At 45.9% G+C, this 19,660-nt stretch overlaps 1 protein-coding gene across 5 annotated transcripts in view; it reads right to left on the minus strand.

Moving 5' to 3' along the window:
* The window catches only part of KCNH6 (potassium voltage-gated channel subfamily H member 6), a 125,430-nt gene that overhangs the window by 43,157 nt on the left and 62,613 nt on the right, over positions 1 to 19,660 (minus strand). For 3 of the 5 annotated variants that reach the window (XM_083469467.1, XM_083469468.1, XM_083469469.1), the window contains exons 4-6: positions 17,723 to 17,832; positions 8,585 to 8,897; positions 6,535 to 6,743 (exon numbers count right to left, since the gene is read on the minus strand). In XM_083469467.1, the coding sequence (XP_083325593.1) occupies positions 6,535 to 6,743; positions 8,585 to 8,897; positions 17,723 to 17,832 (632 nt within the window). Of the gene's footprint in view, positions 1 to 6,534; positions 6,744 to 8,584; positions 8,898 to 17,722; positions 17,833 to 18,731; positions 18,933 to 19,660 lie in introns of those variants that run through there. The other 2 variants (XM_083469470.1, XM_083469471.1) reach the window with 2 other exon arrangements.

A 19,660-nucleotide genomic window follows, 5' to 3' on the forward strand; every position in this document is an offset into this window, starting at 1 on the left:
CTGAAGCAGGCTGAAAGGCTCATATTGATTTCAGCGAGGTTTGCCTCGTGCCATGTATATTTGCGGTGCCCGAGAAATTACATCATGACACACTGTAACAGAGACAGACCCTGACTGTTTCACCCATGCTCCCTGGAATTGGAATACACGCACACATGAGAGTCCCTGATCTTGATATGGGACTGCAAGGGTGAAGCACTATGGTATAGAACTATTGCATTTAGTTTAACTGCTGCAGAAGGACTGCAAAAGCACACCTTTGAGGCAGCCTGCCAGATTTAGGCCACATTCACCCTGCACATTTAACGCACTATGATACCATGATGTTTTGGAAGATTCTCTCTCTATTTTTTAATTACAATTCTGTATTTGATGTGCGAGACTAATGCAGCAGGAAAAGAGACTTATAAACCCTTTACCCGGTGGGGGGGGGGGGTAAAATTAAGTTTGGGATTCAGGAGAAGAATGGTGCAAGAAAGATGGGCTTGTCTTCCACTTCAACCTGCAGCTATAAAAAAATCCCAGAAAAGAACCATGGCACAACTTGTGAAATTTACTGCCATCACAAAGGTTCCCCGCTGCCCATTAAACTGCCTGCCCACTCTATGGCTTCCTTTTCCCCACATTGAATTGAAAAAAATAAAATAATGGATGGTTTTGCATTTTTCTTTAAAACAAACTCTATTCTTTACTGACGTTTTTCTTTTCTTTAGTACAGGTATATATCGGTCAGATGCCAGTAACCGGCATGTTCAACATCTCCAGCAGTAAGTAAACACCCAGGCGGCATAATTCCATTCTCTTAATGTTTTCATATTGCATTATTTCATCAATGGTTTGTCTTTGCTTTTTGACTTCCTTCTTACCCTTGCCCCACTCCTCTGCAAATGCGCACAGTTTCACCGAAGTGCTCAGCTTGCCTTGCCCTCTTAGCAAATGCTCTTTTTTTCATTTATGGAGTACTATTCCTAACATTCTTAACAGGTTAAATCTTTCAGAAACATAAAGAACTTGTGCATCTTCTCTATGCCCCTTTACTACCTAATATTATCCGTCTAGAAGCACATGAAAAAGGAAGGCATTTCTGGGATTTCTACGGCATTACCTACAGGGATAGTATGAATATGATGATTATATTCCTCTCTCAAACCCTCTTCCTCAGTCACCTCCAGAAATAAGCAGAGCTTCCTGATCAGTATGTGTAGTTTCTAAAAAGGGATTCTTCTTCTTTTTCTCAGTTTACCACTGATAAACTCTCTCTACACCCGAATAATGTTCACAGTGTTGACCCCGCAACAAGCAATTTCCTATGTAATCGGGGGAAACATGTGTTGCAATATAGGGATGAGTGAATGTGTCAATTTTGGTTTCTCTCAGCTTCTCATTTTTCCACCCTTAAGTTCAGGTCCCCACATTTCCAAATCAGTTTGTAGATTTCTTTTTCTAGCAAAGCCCTCGTGAAAATTCATCAGCATGTTAGTGCAAATTTCTGCATGCAATTTTGCCTGATATACACAACGTTGCAAAGCAATTCCCCCCCAAAACAAACGATCTCCGCATCTTATCTTTCACCGGTACATGTACATGCACATGCACACTTTACCCAATTTCTATGCATGTTTGTACACATTATTTTGCTGGAGAATTGCACTGCAAATTTCAGAGAAGTGCGAGTTTTGAAGGATGGCTGTTTCGGCTCTCATATTGTTTCATGAACAAATTTGCCTTTAAATGTGAACAGCCTCGAAGTTCTCCCTGATTCCTCTCATTATCCACACAGCGCTATAAAAATGAGTGAAACAGAGGAGTTTGCAGCAAATGCCACAGGAAGTGTGCACCCAGTGCTATTTTGCCCACCAAGCGTCTTCATTCAAATGCTCAAAGGTTTAGAAAAACGCGAGATCCGTGCAGCAGAGAAATAAATAGCGAGGGTTTGACAGGAGTCCCACAAATCTAATAACTGTGGGTTTTGGCAAATGGTGGGGTAGGACTTTAGTCCCTTGTCCTTTTGCACTGAGTCTCACCCTGCAGGTAGGCATCATCACCAATGAATTCTTGATGATATTCTGATGCCTACCTGAGCCTTGGCATAGCGACAACTCATTATCCTACCTGTGCAGAAGGGGGCCCAGAACAGCAGTGAGGTTTGAATGGAAAATGAAGGATGCTTGCCCCCTGAAAATCTGACTTATGACCAGCTTCCATTATAAGTTTTTTTTTTTGTCCTCCCTGTGTAAAGAACGATGCTTAAACCCCGACACATATGCACCCAACCCCTCCAAACCGTTTTCTCTCATCACTCACCGGCTTCAGCTTGAGTTTCAGACTCATTTCTCTCTCTGTGTTGGAAGTAAGTGCTGCCTGTGTGAGCCGGGGAGCGAGACTCAGGGAGGGGAGTGGTGCAGTGCTCCCTAGCCTAGACACTGGGTTGCTTACATCACTCCCCAGAATGGTGGGAAAGAGCTGTGATCACACTCAGAAAGACACTACACAGGCACACACGCTTCCCGACTTGCATGCATGCGGTAAGCAGGGGTTAGTTAGTAGTACTTTTGGAAACTCTTCAAATACCATGACCCTCTCTCCTGTTTTCCACCACAAATAATAATAATAATAATAATAATAATAATAATAATAATACTTGTACCCCGCCCATCTGGCCAGGCCTCCCCAGCCACTCTGGGCAGCTCCCAACAGATTATTAAAAACATGATAAAGCATCAAACATAAAAAACTTCCCTAAACAGGGCTGCCTTCAGATGTCTTCTAAAAGTCAGATAGCTGTTTATTTCCTTGACATCTAATGGGAGGGCTACCAAAAAGGTCCTCTGCCTGGTTCCCTGTAACCTTACTTCTAGCAGTGAGGGAACCACCGGAAGGCCCTCAGAGCGGGACCTCAGTGTCTGGGCTGAACAATGGGGGTGGAGACGCTCCTTCAGGTATACAGGGCAGAGGCTGTTTAGGGCTTTAAAGGTCAGCACCAACACTCTGAATTGTGCTCGGAAACATACTGGGAGCCAATGAAGGTCTTTCAAGACCGGTGTTATATCGTCTCAGTGGCCACTCCCAGACATACATTTACCCTAGATCCCAACTTTCAGTGCAAGGCTGGATCCGGTGTGATCTTTTTCCTCTTAAGAGGTATGCACCTGGTGAAACGTGGCCAGGATGGAATGAAATACAAAACACACAGAACAAATGCCACACACATTTTGCAGGGAAGACCCACAGTTTGATCTACCAGCTGCCAACACCTCCTTGCAGAATCATCACAACATTAAATATTTTTTGCTCACATGCTTTGGGAGGGCACAGCGAAAAGCCTCTTCAAATGGGGAACAAGCCAGGGTCACGTTTGAGGAAAGCGCTACCAATGCTACTCCTGTCTACACTCTTCAGCTCCATTTCAGGATGAACCCCAAACCTTCATACTTTCTGTCAGTTACAATTGCAGACCTTCTCAAACCTATCTCCGCATGCAAGAAGTCTAGAGTTTTGCCAGTTTTATGCATCCACCAGCATGAGCAGAATTTGGCCTTTGGCATGCCAGCAGGAAAGTGTACCAGAAGCATAATTCTATAACATGGTGTCTGATGCACCCAGCTGACTCATCATAGGTTGAGCAGCAACATCCTATGATTGTGTGAACAGGCTCCTTCCTCCCACGCCCTTTAAAAAATAAAGACTGAGACACTGGTGAAATGGTGAGGACCCTACAGGGTTTCTATTTTTTCCTGTTTCTGTTATAAAATGGTAAAGGTACCCCTGACTGTTAGGTCCAGTTGTGGACGACTCTGGGGTTGTGGCGCTCATCTCACTCTATAGGCCGAGGGAGCTGGCTTTTGTCCGCAGACAGCTTCCGGGTCATGTGGCCAGCATGACTAAGCTGCTTCTGGCGAACCAGAGCAGCTCACGGAAACATCGTTTATCTTCCCGCCGGAGCTGTACCTATTTATCTACTTGCACTTTGACGTGCTTTCGAACTGCTAGGTGGGCAGGAGCAGGGACTGAATAACGGGAGCTCACCCCGTCGCAGGGATTCAAACCGCCAACCTTCTGATTGGGAAGCCCTAGGCTCTGTGGTTTAGACCACAGCGCCACTTGCATCCCTGTTTCTTTCATAGAATCACATGATTGTATTGTTGGAAAGTACCTCTGAGGGCCATCTAGTCCAAACCACTGCAATGCAGGAATCTCAACTAATTCGTCCACGACAGGTGGCCATCCAACCTCTTAAAAAACGCCAATGGATAGTCCACCACGTTCCAAGGGAGTCCATTCCACTGTCAAACAGCTCTCTATGCTCCTTGCTAATCAGCAGATGTGGGTGGTGGGTGGTGCTGTGGGTTAAACCACAGAGCCTAGGACTTGCCGATCAGAAGGTCGGTGGTTCGAATCCCCGTGACAGGGTGAGCTCCCATTGCTCAGTCCTGCTCCTGCCAACCTAGCAGTTTGAAAGCACGTCAAAGTGCAAGTAGATAAATAGGTCCCGCTCCAGCAGGAAGGTAACAGGGGTTTCTGTGCGCTGCTCTGGTTCGCCAGAAACGGCTTAGTCACACTGGCCACATGACCCGGAAGCTGTACGCCAGCTCCCTCAGCCAATAAAGCGAGATGAGTGCCGCAACCCCAGAGTTGGTCATGACTGGACCTAATGGTCAGGGGTGCCTTTACCTTTACCTTAATCAGCAGACTGGCGAGCTACGCACTGTGATATCATAGCAACCCTCACAGCTTTGAGATAAGCTGTCTAGCAAAACTGCCTGTATGCTTATTAGCCCACAAATCCTGGGGATGGGAGCGATCTCTAAGACTCTCCATATGAACTGAATATTAGTTTATGTGACCCACACACTATCAAGATCCTGTGCCTTTACCTAAGGATCTTGGGGCATCTTCCTAGAACCTTTTTCGCCTGCAGAACTAATGGCTGATGTTTACTGGCATGATGATGACTGTGGCAGATCCACGACAGCGGAGTGTTCATAGACTCTGCCCTTTCTGTCCAGCCTTCAGCAATGTCCTGTCAGCTCTAATCCTGTCACCTCCAGCCAGCTAATGACCCAGTATTGACAAGTTGGTGTCGCTACTGATCAGGCATCAATCCTGTTGCCTAGCAGCAGCTCCTGTGCTGCAACTGTTCCTGTCCTCCCTGCTCCCTGGCACCAACCCATACAAAGTCTAAGTCAATGCACTGAGAAAGCACCATGCCCTAGAGGTTGCTTTAAAGAGTTTAGGGGGAGCTATGTGCCCAGCAAAGCTTAAGACCAACCTCATGAGGTCAAATGGGTGAGAAGTCCACTAGGCTGCCATTGCTATTAAAAGTGTAAGATATGCCCTCCTGGACCAAACTAAAACTCAGTTTAGTCCTCTTTCCTACAGTAGATAGCCGGGTGCCTCCAGGAAGCCCCAAAGCAGGTGAGTATGAAGTTGTCCCTGCCCATGTTTTTTGTACGTAGCATCTAGTACTCAGGGATACACTGTCCCTGAACATGGGAGTTTCTCTTGAGCAACTACAGCAGTACAAAGATCCATGACTTTGTTTAATCCAGGGCTGGGTGAGGAAACCTTTGACCCTCCAAATGTTCTAGTTACAGGTAGGTAGCCGTGTTGGTCTGCCGAAACAAAATAAAAAAAATTCCTTCCAGTAGCACCTTGGAGACCAACTAAGTTTGTTATTGGTATGAGCTTTTGTGTGCATGCACACTTCTTCAGATACACCGAAACAGAAGTCACCAGACCCTTATATATAGTGAGAGGGTGGGGAGGGGTATTACTCAGAAGGGTGGTGGGAATGGGTGGTTGGCTGATAGGTGTGGTAAACCTGTTGACGACTGTTAACGACTGCAATTGGTCTTACAGGAAAAAGCAAGGGGTGAGATGGCTAAAAATAGCTTTATATAATGAGATAAGAATCCAATGTCTCTATTCAGACCAGGTCTCTCCATGGTTTTAAGTTTGGTAATAAGTTGCAATTCAGCAACTTCTCTTTCCAGTCTATTTCTGAAATTCTATTGTAATAAGACAGCTACTTTGAGATCTTGTATAGAATGTCCTGGGAGACTGAAGTGTTCTCCTACTGGTTTCTCTGTCTTCATTCCTCCAGATGTTGTTGGAGTACAACTGTCACCAACCCTAACCATCCATGGTGGAGCTGATGGGAGTTGCAATCCAACAAAGCCTGGAGGGTCACCCACCCCTGGATTAAACAAAATTATGGATCTTTCTATTGCTGTCTAACCAATAATAATAATAATAGTAGTAGTAGTAGTAATAAATGCACCCAACACCATCTAAGCTTGTGGCCCTCGTGTGCTCTCACATTTCCCTCCTATGTTCCTGTACATCCAAGTAGGTGATAATCCAGATATCTAAAGACTAGGTTAATAGCTGAAGTGGTTAAGGATACGTCTTCTCCATTCTTCCTTGTTTCATTTCATTTTATATCATTTTGGCCTACTTCTTGTCCTGGCATCAATTCACCTTTGGCTCCCGCACTCTAAACCTGGTGGTTGGAACGCTGAGGGATCCACATACCTGAGTGACCTTTTCGGTGACGTTCTGCGTGCGCTCTGTCACCTTGTGGGGTGCGATGATTTCAATCTCCGTGGTGGAGCCTGAACGGTGTTTTTCCAGGTTGAACTCCACAAAGTTGAGGGTGAACTGGGGGATCTGACTGATTGTCCTGTATCTCATAAGGTCGGAGTCTGAGGTGGAATTCTGGTTGGGCTTGACATGGGACGCCTCTGAAGGGGAAACAAGGAGGAAGGGAATTAAAATTTCATCACCAGTTTGTCAATAAAATTCACAACTGATGGCATCAGTGCCTAGGACTCCACATACTGTATGCAGGAAGTCAGAACAACTCACTTTCTACTGCCAAGGAGATAGGAGAACAGGATCATGAGATCATTCTTGCCCCCCAACATATGGGACACTATGGTTTTGCTTTGATGGTATTTACCAGAAATATGAAGTTTTGAGATACGGGACCTATATTCTATTCTGTGAGGTGGGGATACTTTGAATTAGGGAAACAGCACTGTGAAACGAGTGACAATATAGCAAAATTCAACTCTGGTCAAGGACGGTGGGATGTCTAGTCAAACATCCAGAGAGTCACATTGGCCCCATCCCTGTTATAAAGTACTCCCTATCTAGTTTACTATAAATAAATGGTAGTAAGCATCTTGCTCAAATCCCTCACAGATACTAGAAGAGTTGAAAATATATTACACAAGTGATAAGGGTCATAAAATACATAATTTTGTGGAATCAACCCAGGAGCAGATATTCTTCAAACTTCTGTCCCTTTCCGCTCCCTCCCAGTTTAATGCTGTCTGTTGTACTGTTAATGTCAAGGGGCTGGTCACTTCCCCTTCTAAATTAAATAATTCTGGCTTCACCACAAGCTGGAGAATATTATGGTGCCAGCTATAATCACAGAAAGGGACGCGAGTGGCACTGTGGGTTAAACCACAGAGCCTAGGACTTGCTGATCAGAAGGTCAGCAGTTCGAATCCTCGCCGACGTGGTGAGCTCCCATTGCTCGGTCCCCGCTCCTGCCAACCTAGCAGTTCCAAAGCACGTCAAAGTGCAAGTAGATAAAAGGTACAGCTCCGGCAGGAAGGTAAACGGCGTTTCCGTGTGCTGCTCTGGTTCGCCAGAAGCGGCTTAGTCATGCTGGCCACATGACCCGGAAGCTGTACGCCGGCTCCCTTGGCCAATAAAGTGAGATGAGCACCGCAACCCCAGAGTCGGCCACGACTGGACCTAATGGTCAGGGGTCCCTTTACCTTTATAATCACAGAGGTTATTTGGTCCATCGCTTTTGGCAGTGGCGGGGTGGCTGCTCATTGAGTATTTTTATGAATATTAAAAAGAGTCCTGTGAGGTACCAGATTAAAAATAAGGGCCTATCCAAGATGTAGGTCAGGCCTGGCTAATTTGCAGTGTCTTAGAATAGAATCATAGAATCATAGAGTTGGAATAGACCACAAGGGCCATCAAGTCCAACCCCCTGCCAAGCATGGGGTGTGTGAAATCATGAAATCATGAATTGTGCTATGGCATCTATTTAACATTTCCTGGTTGTTGTTTAGGCTCTCCAACCAAGTAAATGTTTGGGGGCATGGAGCAAAATCGGAAGAGAGCCAGAAGCTGTTTCCCATTTGCTCCTGCCCTCTCACAGGAATGAATGTGCCTTTCCCCTCTCCATTTCTCGTCTCCTTCTGTATGTAGGGCACAGGGAGAAGGGGCAGGGAACTGAACTCCAGTTTGCTTCAGAATTCCCAACATTCAACTGAGAGATCTACCATACAATGAACTGGACCCTTGATACGCAAGAACTTCTTTTAGTGGGTTTGCTTCCCTACAAAAAAGGGCTTTCTAAAAGCCAAGGAAGAAATGTTTAGACATTGTCATGTGTGCAGATAACAACACTGTTGTCAGCTTACTAAATTGGGAAGCCCCTTGCCTAGCCGCCTTCTGCAAGGATTATCAGGCCCCAAAAGGGAACACAATCAACAACAGCCCAATGGCACATAGTAGTCAGAATGAGTACTGGGCATGCATGCTTTCCCCCTACCTGAATTTGCCCTCCTTTCCCTGAATTTTCTCTGGAACTCAGACCTTGCAGCCTCCAAACTCTCCAAGGAGGAGACCTGGCGGAGGCTATGGAAGCTGCCCCCAAGATGGAACCGGCCCAAACCCCTGGCAGGGCGCGACCCACGGAGCCCTAGAGAAGGCAGCTCTTGCGCTGGGGCGGAATGTCGCACTTCAGTGTCAGATGCCGTCTCCAGGCTCGATCTCCTCTCCTTCCCCAGCAGTGCTTCGGTCTCAGATTGGACACAGTTCTCCACAGTCTTCAACTCCCTCAGCTTTAAGGAGTCCCCTCCAGGCTTTAAGACAGCCAGGAAGAAAGCGTTTCATTAAGAGGAGCTCTTGAATGTTTCAAAGCAACAGAAGAGGGGAGGAACAAAGGAAGGAGAAAGGAATGGGAGGTCCTGGGCAATGGGTTGATCTCCACATTGGAGTATCTTCTCAGCGCAAGTCATTCCACTGCCTGGTTGCAAATATTTGGATGGGTGACTGACTGCCTGGGAGCCTCAAGCATGGCCATGCCTTTGGTTCCATGATGGAAGAAAGGCAGGATAGGAATGCAAGGCAATATATACATAAATATGCATCTTTCCATGTGATACTGGTGCTTCACATTTACACATACTCAAAGCATTTCACATGCATTATCTCAGTGATCTCCTCCCAACTGCTCTCCAGGTAGGCCAGTACTATCACTCCCATATTACAGATGGGGACAATAAGACTGTGAGACCAGTGCCTTGCCTAAAGCCTACCTAATGATTTAGTGTCAGAGGTTATTTGAACCAGGATCATCTTGGTTTTTTAGCTCAAGGCTCATCCACACTTTCGCTTGACCCACATTTTGACCATATCATGTACTGAGTAATTCCTCCTAATCCAATGTCTTTTTTGTTGTTGTTCCACCACTGTCGCCTGGGAAAATCTGATATTACCTGATGAATTGAAGCTTGATAAAATAAAATCTGTCTTTGGATTTTCTGTACATTTGATAAGATCTGAGTCATTGGGTAAGATCATCTGTCCTCAAGGCACAGCCACGGAACAACAAGAAAAGGTCTCGGACCCAGGGAGAATTAATCGCTACACAATACTCTGATAATCAGTACACTGCATGCCACCTTTACTTTGAAGGAACAATACATCTCTAGTTCTTATTCACTTTTTTCACTAATGGTGAATTTATATAACCAGGTCCCCCCACCCCACTGAGAAAATGTCAGTAGAAGTCAATATTCCCTGCAATTCTCCTACAGTTACCTGTTCTTTAAGACATATTCCCATAGGTGAAATCACGATATGACCACAGGGAATGCAATTATTGAAACTAGCACGGCATTTTCTATGGCTAAATTTCAGTTTTATCCTGGCAACCTGCAAGTATTTCAAGAAGATGGCTTTTTTATGTCCATGGTGTCTGCCTGTACGGGGCCACATTTCTCTGTAAACACTAGCCATATGCAGCCTCTCCGAGAGTTAAAAAAAAGGGGGGGACTGGAATAAGGGTGAAAAAAGGTGTCTCCCTCCTACTAAAATGCTGTTCATTTATAAGATCACTACTACCAGGGCCTGGCATCTTTACACTGCTTATGGTGCCTTCATTACCGTAAAGAAAGCAGCTCTCTAGCAGTTGTTGCTAATGTACAGGTGGTGTGATTAATATTGGCTTGTTGCAAGGAATGCTACAGAGGGCATCAATTCATTATCATTATAGGGAGCGGGGGGAGAAAATGTGTGCTTGCTCCTAATGAATGTGTTTGCAGCTAGCACAGATTCTTTAGGAAGTAAAAGCCAATAGCCTCCCCTACTAATTCTGAGTCAGTAAAACAGATAAGTCAGGTGGGAGAAAGGCCTGGCTCACGGAGGGTTCAGTTCTGGGGCTTATGCAAAAGCCCGTGCCTTGACATGAGCCAAGGGATTTGCTTTAAATAAATTAGGACATCTGGGTTTCCCCCCCTCCCCGGCTGCAATATCTATGCAAGAGTATCCACACCCCCACCCCAAGATCTTTGGGGTGGGTGTGTATGCGGTGGACAGACAGAAAGCACCAAGATCTCCAGACAACGGAAGGACCACCTGTGCCAAAACAGTTATGCATCAGCAAGACATGTTGCAACTTTCCCTATCATGTTGTCCTGGCAGCAGAATGGAGCCTTTCCAAAGGGAAGGAGATGCAGCCGTTTGCAGCAGGAACATGGCAATATATGGGGGCAGTCATAGTGGTAGCAATCTGTTCATAACTCGGGTAGAGTCCTCAATCAGGTTTCCGGGCACCATGGACAATTTTAACGCAGTGACCATGCAGAAAACGATAATCTGCTTCCACTCATACACACCCTCCCTTGGGTGGAACTTGTGGGAGATTAGAAGCCAAACCTAACAAATGCATCTTCTTACTAGTTAGCATGAGAAGGGGCCACGTCCATAGAGCTGCGCTGCCGATAGGCAGATACCAAGACCATAGAAATACAATTGGTAGAGAGGGCTCTGTGTGATGTCATTTCCCCTCCGCTCCTGGAGAGGAAGGAGCATGTAGTGTTTACCTGCTTCTTCCTCCCTCCCTCCTTTTCATTTGGCCAGTGTTGGGTGCAGACATACCTCTGCTTGCTCCAGCTTTTGGCACATGCCTGAAGCTGGTAATACAGTAAATACAGTGGTGCCTCGCAAGACGAAATTAATTCGTTCCGCAAGTCTTTTCGTCTTGCGAGTTTTTCGTCTTGCGATGCACGGTTTCCCATAGGAATGCATTGAAAATCAATTAATGCGTTCCTAGGGAAACCGCCTTCAGACCAGGTCCAGGGACAGTCTGTCCCCGGACCTCTTCTGAAGGCTGGGGGGGGGGGGACAAGGGCTTTTCTTCCCACCCCCAGCATTTTAAAAAACCCCGGGGCAGCGGAGGACTTCTCCGCTGTCCAGGCGATCTTAAAATGCTGGCGGGCGGCATTTTAAAATCGCCCCGGGACAGCGGAGGACTTCTCCGCTGTCCGGGGCGATTTAAAAGCCCCTGGGAAGGCAGGCAGGGGGGACAAAGACTTTCGCCCCCGCCCGCCTTCAGAAGGTGTTCCTGCCCCCCGCCCCGCTTCGGAGCAGCGTTACGAAGCGGGGCGGCTGGGGCAGGTGTTCCCGCCCCCCAGTCCCGCTTCGGAGCACTGGGAGAAGCGATCTCCCCGCAGCCCCTTGCTTCAAAAGAGGTCCGGGGGCAGCGGGGAAGAAGCCCTATACGGCCTAGGACTCTTGTACCTACGGGACCGCCTCTCCTGGTATGTCCCACAGAGGAACTTACGGTCTTCAAATAAAAACATCTTGAAGGTCCCAGGCCTCAGAGAGGTTAGGCTGGCCTCAACTAGAGCCAGGGCTTTTTTGGCTGTGGCTCCAATCTGGTGGAACGCTCTGTCACAAGAGACTAGGGCCCTGCGGGACTTGACATCTTTCCGCAGGGCCTGCAAGACAGAGCTGTTCCACCTGGCCTTTGGTCGGGGTTCAGTCTGACTCCCTCTCCCCTTTCATAAGTACTTGCATGAAAGTGGCCTCCCAATTTTTCTCACAGGCCCATATAAGTTCAGCACAAACAGTTGGGCCTGGTGAGCGTTTAAGGTCCCCAACCCTAATCTGCGGGTTGCCATCTGATTGGATTTTATTCTGATCCTGATCTGATTTGAAGATGTATTTTAATTGATTGTCTGATTTTATGTTAATGTGTTATACATTTGATGCTAGCCGCTCTGAGCCCAGCTTCGGCTGGGGAGGGCGGGATATAAATACAAATTATTATTATTATTATTATTATTATTATTATTATTATTATTATTAAGCTATCCAAATTACATCATCACATAAGCAAGCCAATGAGGTGGAGTGGTTATCACAGTGTCAGACCAAGGCAACCTGGGTTCAGATCCCCACTCAGCCATGTTGCTCCCTAGGAGACATTGGGCCTAATCGAGCTCACAGGGTTGTTGTAAATATAAAATGGGGGGTGGCAAAGAATCATGTATGCCACCCTCATCCCATTGGAGGGTGGGCTGGATAAAATAAAATGAAATAAGTCTGTTTGCACAAATGGACACCTTCTGAGTTTATGAAAATACTGATACCAAGCACTTTTATTGATATTTTCAATATGAATGCCTTTAAAAAACAAATAAACCCAGCAACAACAGCCTAACCTTCCTATTTCTCCAATACTGTGCAGTTCTCTACCACCCCAGGTAAGGTGAAAAGCCTGCTAGCTCCCTACATCCCATGGAATTCTCCTTTCCTAATTCCATGGAGTGGTTGAATTAAGTATACTGGATGGGAAGTTTCTGGTTTTGTTAGTTTCAAGCCTAAGGAACCTTTAAAAAAGACAAGAAAAGATATTATGCACTAAAAATAATTTTAAACCAGGTAGTTGGGGGAATTGACACCAGCCAATAGGTTCCTGCGGCAGCCACATCAAACCTACACAAATCTATCACAGCAATGCTGGTAACAGTACTGGGGACTAGTTTTGGTGGTGACTTAGCATGACCTGAATCTATAAGAAAGCCTGTAAAATTTGTTTGACCCCCATACCGTAGCAAGCCAAAAGGAAAGAAGAAGGAAGGAGAAGAAGGAAGAAGGAAGAAGGAAGAAGGAAGAAGGAAGAAGGAAGAAGGAAGAAGGAAGAAGGAAGGAGAAGAAGGAAGAAGGAAGAAGGAAGAAGGAAGAAGGAAGAAGGAAGAAGGAAGAAGGAAGAAGGAAGAAGAAGAAGAAGAAGAAGAAGAAGAAGAAGAAGAAGAAGACATGTACTATTAGCACTGGGCAGGGGTAGAGAATATGTGGCCCTCTAGGTGCTGTTGGACTCCAACTCCCATAAGCCTTAGCCAGCATGGCCAATGGTCAGGAATGATGGGAGCTGCAGTCCAGCAGCATTTGCAAGGCCACAGGCTCCCCACCCCTGACATGGGATCTTTGCAGCTCAGTATAATGTCATGCAATCTGCCAGCCTCACCCTTGGTGTGTTCTTCCTAATACCATGTGCTTTTGTTTTCAACATGCCTTGAGCATTTAATGGCGGGAAGTAGCCTTCTACCCATGTCTAGAACCCTTGAGATGCAGAGATAGGGACTTCTACATACCTATGGGAAATCTACACCCTAGATACCTTCAGAGCATAGTATTCCAAATAGCCGAAGCTAACGTCTCAAGCAACGCCAGAGCTGCCCAGTTACTCTCTAGAAAATGCAGCAATCCTCTGCGTTTCTTTATCCTCATTAAAAAACAAAACCTAAAACCTTTGGCAGTGCAGCTGAAACCTCCCGTCTGGTGTTACCTGGAACGTTTTCAGCCGGGAGGATCAGAAGAACAGCACTCTCTCAACAAGCAACTGATGACGAGCTAAAAAGAGGCTTGCTTCTTTCTCTAGCAACTATTCTAGGCACAATTGTTTTCACTTCAAATGCACCATTAATTTTTAATTAATTAATATTTTTACTCAGAGTGCAGAGAAGAGTAACAAGACGCCACATGAGCCTCGTCGCTGCCATGCACACGTTTGCCATAGGTTCGCCAGTGTTTGGATTCTACAGTGGTGCCTCGCAAGACGAAATTAATCCGTTCCGCGAGTATCTTCATCTAGCGGTTTTTTCGTCTTGCGAAGCAACCCTATTAGCGGCTTAGCGGATTAGCGCTATTAGCGGTTTAGCGGCTATTAAAGGCTTAGCGGCTTAGCGGCTTAGCTGCTAAAAGGCTATTAAAGGCTTAGCGGCTTAGAAAAAGGGGGGGAGCGAAAAAAAATCTCAAGACTCGCAAGACATTTTCGTCTTGCGAAGCAAGCCCATAGGGAAATTCGTCCTGCGAAGCGCATTGAAAAACGGAAAACCCTTTCGTCTAGCGGGTTTTCCGTCTTGCGAGGTATTCGTCTTGCGGGGCACCACTGTAGTTCTTTTTGTGCATGCCTAAATGTGATTATAATAAGTTACCTGGGTAAAAGGGATGCAATTTTATCACCACAACTCCTTTCTAATCAACCAGCACAATTGGTCCCCCCCACGCCGTTTACACAATTCTCTTTGTCTTTTAAGATTCTGTGACTGCTGCGCTTTGTGTTATATCCTCAGGAAATCTATGATTCAGATTGCCCTTGTTTTTTCTTTTTCCTAAACAGAGATAACAGCAGCCAGCAGGGAGTCTGAATTAGATCAAGATCACAGTGCTAAGGGAGGTTCTCTTCCCTCCGCCCTCTAAATCCTCTCCCCTCACAGACCATTTTCTCAATTAAAATCACGCACACATGCCAAAGCTGTTATTTTACCCCATGGAGCAAGCAGCAGCAGCAGGTGTGTGTGTGTGTGTGCGTGTGTGTGTGTGTGTGTACTGTGAAAATGTCACAGAGGGGACGAGAAAGCCTCTTCCCACAGTTCCATGTTCCAAATTCCCACCCACTATTTTATATACAGTGGTGCCTCGCAAGACGAAAAGAATCCGTTCTGTGATTCTCTTCGTCTAGCGGTTTTTTTGTCTTGCGAAGCAAGCCCATTGACGGATTAGCGGATTAGCGCTATTAGCGGCTTATCGGATCAGCTGATAAGCGGCTTAGCGGCTTAGAAAAAGGGGGGGGGAGGAAAAAAACCCCGCAGGAACTCGCAAGACATTTTCGTCTTGCGAAGCAAGCCCATAGGAGATTCGTTTTCCAAAACGGAAAACTCTTTCGTCTAGAGAGTTTTCCGTCTTGCGAGGCATTCGTCTTGCGGGGCACCACTGTATATATTAAAAATGCAGGAGAACCCGATCACAGATCTAGGGTGGCCAGATACAAAATTGATTCCTGCCTTGCAGGGGGTTGGGCTAGATGACCCCACAGTGTCCCTTCCAGCTCTACATTTCCATGATTCTATGAAAAGAGGACTGGGCTCCTGGTTCTTTAATAGTTGTGCAGACTAGGGTATTTTGGCAGGTGCAGCTTGACAATTCCTTCCTCTGCAGAGAAATTTAAGGTTCAAGAGTCCATCCTGCCTTTTTGCATCTCTCCCCCCCCCCATTTCCCATCTACAGCGGCTCTGGCGACATTCTTGGCAGTAGCCTTCTGTGTCATGCGCTGCCCTCTAATGGCCTGATTTAGAATGGCTTAAAAGCGTATCAACCTCAATACCTGCACTTGCTTAGGCTCTAACCAGACATCTTTAGCATTATGGATTCCAAACACATTTGGTTGTTGGAAAGGATTAAATACTAGGTACCAGTGGGCAAGGGAACGGGCTGATTTTCCATCTAGATTGTCGCTCTTGAGAAGGGGAGGTCTAACTCTTCCCTACAGCCTCCAAGTGTCCCTATTTTCCAGGGACAGTCCCAGATTTACAGAAGCTTTCCTGCTTTCTGACTTGATCCCGGAATGTCCTGCTTTTCCTTAGGACGTCCCTGTTTTCAGTGGAGAAATGTTGGGGGGTATGGAGTTATGTGACCCTTGAGGAGATAGGTAACTACCGTATTTTTTGCTCTATAAAACTCACTTTTTCCCTCCTAAAAAGGAAGGGGAAATGTGTGTGTGTCTTATGGAGCGAATGCAGGCTGCACAGCTATCCCAGAAGCCAGAACAGCAAGAGGGATTGCTGCTTTCACTGCACAGCGATCCCTCTTGCTGTTCTGGCTTCTGAGATTCAGAATATTTTTTTTCTTGTTTTCCTCCTCCCAAAACTAGGTGCGTCTTGTGGTCTGGTGCGTCTTATAGAGCGAAAAATACGGTATCTCCTTTAGAAGACATCTGAAGGCAGCTTTGTATGGGGATTTTTTTTATGTATAATTTTTTTAAAATAATGTTTTTATATCTGTTGGAAGCCACCGCACCCAGCTAGGGCATCCCAGTCAGATGGGCAGGGTATAAAGAAAATAATAATAATAATAATAATAATAATAATAATAATAATAATAATAGGACATTCCTATTTTCATCGAAGAAATGTTGGAGGATTTGTCTTCCATCCTCAGCTGCAGCCACAATGAAAACTGCGCTGCCACAAGGCAAGGAGCCTTAGGGGAGAAGCTCCTACAGATTCCCTTTGCGCAGGAAAAGCAAGGGCATGCCCAAAAGACTGGGAGCTTCAGGGATCACAACATGCCTCAGCTTCCACAAGCCAGAGACTGAGGGCTCATCCATGCACCCCCCTGGTTCCGCTGCTTTCTCCCAGGGAAAACCGCTCCTCAGAGCTTGGTCAGAGCAAACGGCAATTCAAGTTCTCTACGGACTGCCTTTCGTATTGATTTATCTCCAAAGAGCGGGTTTTCCCTGGGAAAGGAGCAGAGCAAGGGGGAAACTGCTCAGATCCGTAATTTCTAGGCATGAGACAAGCAGTAGTGTGGATGAGTCCTGAGAGTGCTTCTACAATAAATACTTAGTGCGGAATTGACACCAGCCAATCATTGTCTTCCCCGTGCTTCTTCCAGCTTTTCTCAGATGCCCAAAACGCCAGCTTTCCCCCCAGAAGAATGAAAGAGCAGCGCAATCTCCGCAAGAAACCCACTGGGGAAATCTGGCTCTATGATGTTTAAAAATTACTTTAGTGCTACTCTTCTGTCCTTTTGACATGGGCTGGGACCTTATCAGGAAAGGGAATCTGCTCTTCACACATTCACTATAATCTTTGTGACGGTTGCCATTCGATAGCTCCATTTTTTATTTTTCCAAAACATTTTAAAAATCAGCGATCGATTACTAATTTTTATTTGCAGATTTAAATTCTGGTGGACGCTTGCTGAGTTTCAAATGGGCTTGCCCGCAGCACCTATTCCATGCCCAGTGGTGTGGATGGAACATGTGTCAACAATGAAAAAGCACAATAGGGAGGACAGTCAACTGCAATTTTGCTTGAGGTTTGCCAGAGGAGAGCAATGAATGGGTAGCACTAGAAGCCACACGTCTGGATGCAGCCTGGTATGGTATAGGTGGTGTGCCGGACAGGATCGAATGTTTTCAAGCCTATCCTCCCGGGATTTTGACTGCTCCTGTCGCATTGTCCTGGCCTAGCCGCAAGGAGACCTTGGCTCTTTTTCCTAATTTGCAGACGGAAGGTGTAGCAGGAGAGCCGAGGAACAGGGGTGGGGGTTGGGTGGGGGCTAACCAAATAGATGGGCTTATCATTATCATACAAAGTCTACGGTGAATGATTACCTTTCCATAGTCAATGGCTACTCCATCAAACTCAGTGGCAGTCAGAGATTTCCGCCGCAGTGTGAGACGTTGTAGGGGCGGGAGACTAAACTTCAAGCTCGTATTTTGACCTTGTTAAGAAAAGAAAAAGAAAAAAACACACACACACAAAACAAAAAGACACAAAAAAACCCCAAATGTAACCTATCTGCAACATGCAACAGGCAAGGCATATGGGGCTGGGGAAGGACAGTCAGGTTCAAAGACTGAAAAGCACACCTACAGACATGCGCAGCTGGCACAGTTGCATTGTGTTCTACCAGCTAGTTTTGCCCCTTCTGGCAAAAAGCTTAGAAAAGTATCGGAAGAAGCCACGGCGGTCCCAAGTCTCTGGGAAACAAGGCAAATTCTAGAGAGGAAGCAATGTTGTCCACTTAGAGACTTTTCCTTCCAAATCTCCACATAGACTTCGTATGCTGGATTCTCAAGGCAACTGAATTCATAGACATGCCAAGCTAAAGAGGCGTCCAGAATTGGCCCCTAAAAATACTTCCTGTGTAGCTCTGGAAGACAGAAAAGCAACCCCTTTCCCATGCTACACACCTAATGATAGAATATGCAGGACAGAATCTCTAGCTGCGGCTTAATTTTATCTGGTGCCTTGCTTGTACAAGGAAAATAGTGGCTTCATATGTATGGAAGGGGATCTTTAGATCCAAGTTATGGTACCATTTCTTGACAAAACTGTTGTGGGAGGAAATTCCCGCCCTTCCATTACAGCTTTCAGACAATGGCTTTCTCCGGTGATCACTGCATTTTTCTGGGTGATGAGAATGGTGGCTTGCCAGGCAGCTGCTATCTAGACATCAACTGTGCCAGTTCCTTTACAGGGCAGCGGCTAGTCCAAACAAATTAACAGGATTGACAGAAGGAGGAGGAGGAAGAGGAGGGAAATGGGTGGACAGTAACAGTCCTGCAAATCCAGCAACAATACCTTAACAACTTAATATACGTATAACAACACAATTACCTCTTCTGGATATTGGGTGAATACAAGCAAACAAGTTATCCATTGGGAATTTGCCTTTTACCATGTGGTTACCTGGTTATGTATTTATGAAAACACGGCATGATTTCCTAACTCTTGCCTTGAGAGACAACCGAGTGTGTCTCAGGGGGGAAAGTCAAAACGCTGGGGAATCGCAGCGCCTGCTGTGGCTGCAGAGATGTGTAATTTGTAGCTGCTGCCTCCTACATTGTTTTTGCTGAGTTAGAGGGACCATTGTGACCTCTGCAGGATGCAAGTCTGGGCAGCGTATATGGAGGTCCTGGTCTGCCCAGGACTATGACTACTACTAAATACAGGTAGCTTTGAGGACAGTGATCTTGGCTGCAACGGAAGTGATGGTGGGGGAGCTCAAAGTCTCCCCTGGCACTCCACACAAAGTCCAAATTGCCTTTCCTGTGCTGCTTAATGGCATGACAGCAATAATTGTTTCCCCACCATTCGGCTGATGGCTGAAATCTTGGCTGTGGGGGGAAGTGGGCGGGGCTCTTCAGGGCTTAGCGGCCCACACCTAGAGCAGCAGCAGGTCACATTCAGCTCAGGAATGGGAGATCAATTCAGTTCTCGCTGAACTTACCTAATTCATATTTTTCTGAAACCACGTGAGAAATGAAACACTGCCATTCTTCAAAACTGGCAGTGCAGTTCTTCAGCCGAGTAATACACGTACTAGTGTAAAGTGTGCATAGAAGGGCATATATTTTGGTGAAAATAATGCACCAAAATGCTTTATAGTAGGGAAAGTTGCTTAGCAATGTGGTGTGTAAAAAATGTGTTCTGCACAACAATGCTGGTGAATTTTCACAATAACTTTTTTTTTTTTTAAAGGAAAACAAAACAAAATGCAAACTGATTTGGAAATGTGGAGAATTGAATTTAAGACTGAAAAATTA

Source organism: Podarcis liolepis (assembly GCF_965112155.1).
Source record: "Podarcis liolepis genome assembly, chromosome: 13".
Taxonomy (NCBI): Eukaryota; Metazoa; Chordata; class Lepidosauria; order Squamata; family Lacertidae; genus Podarcis; species Podarcis liolepis.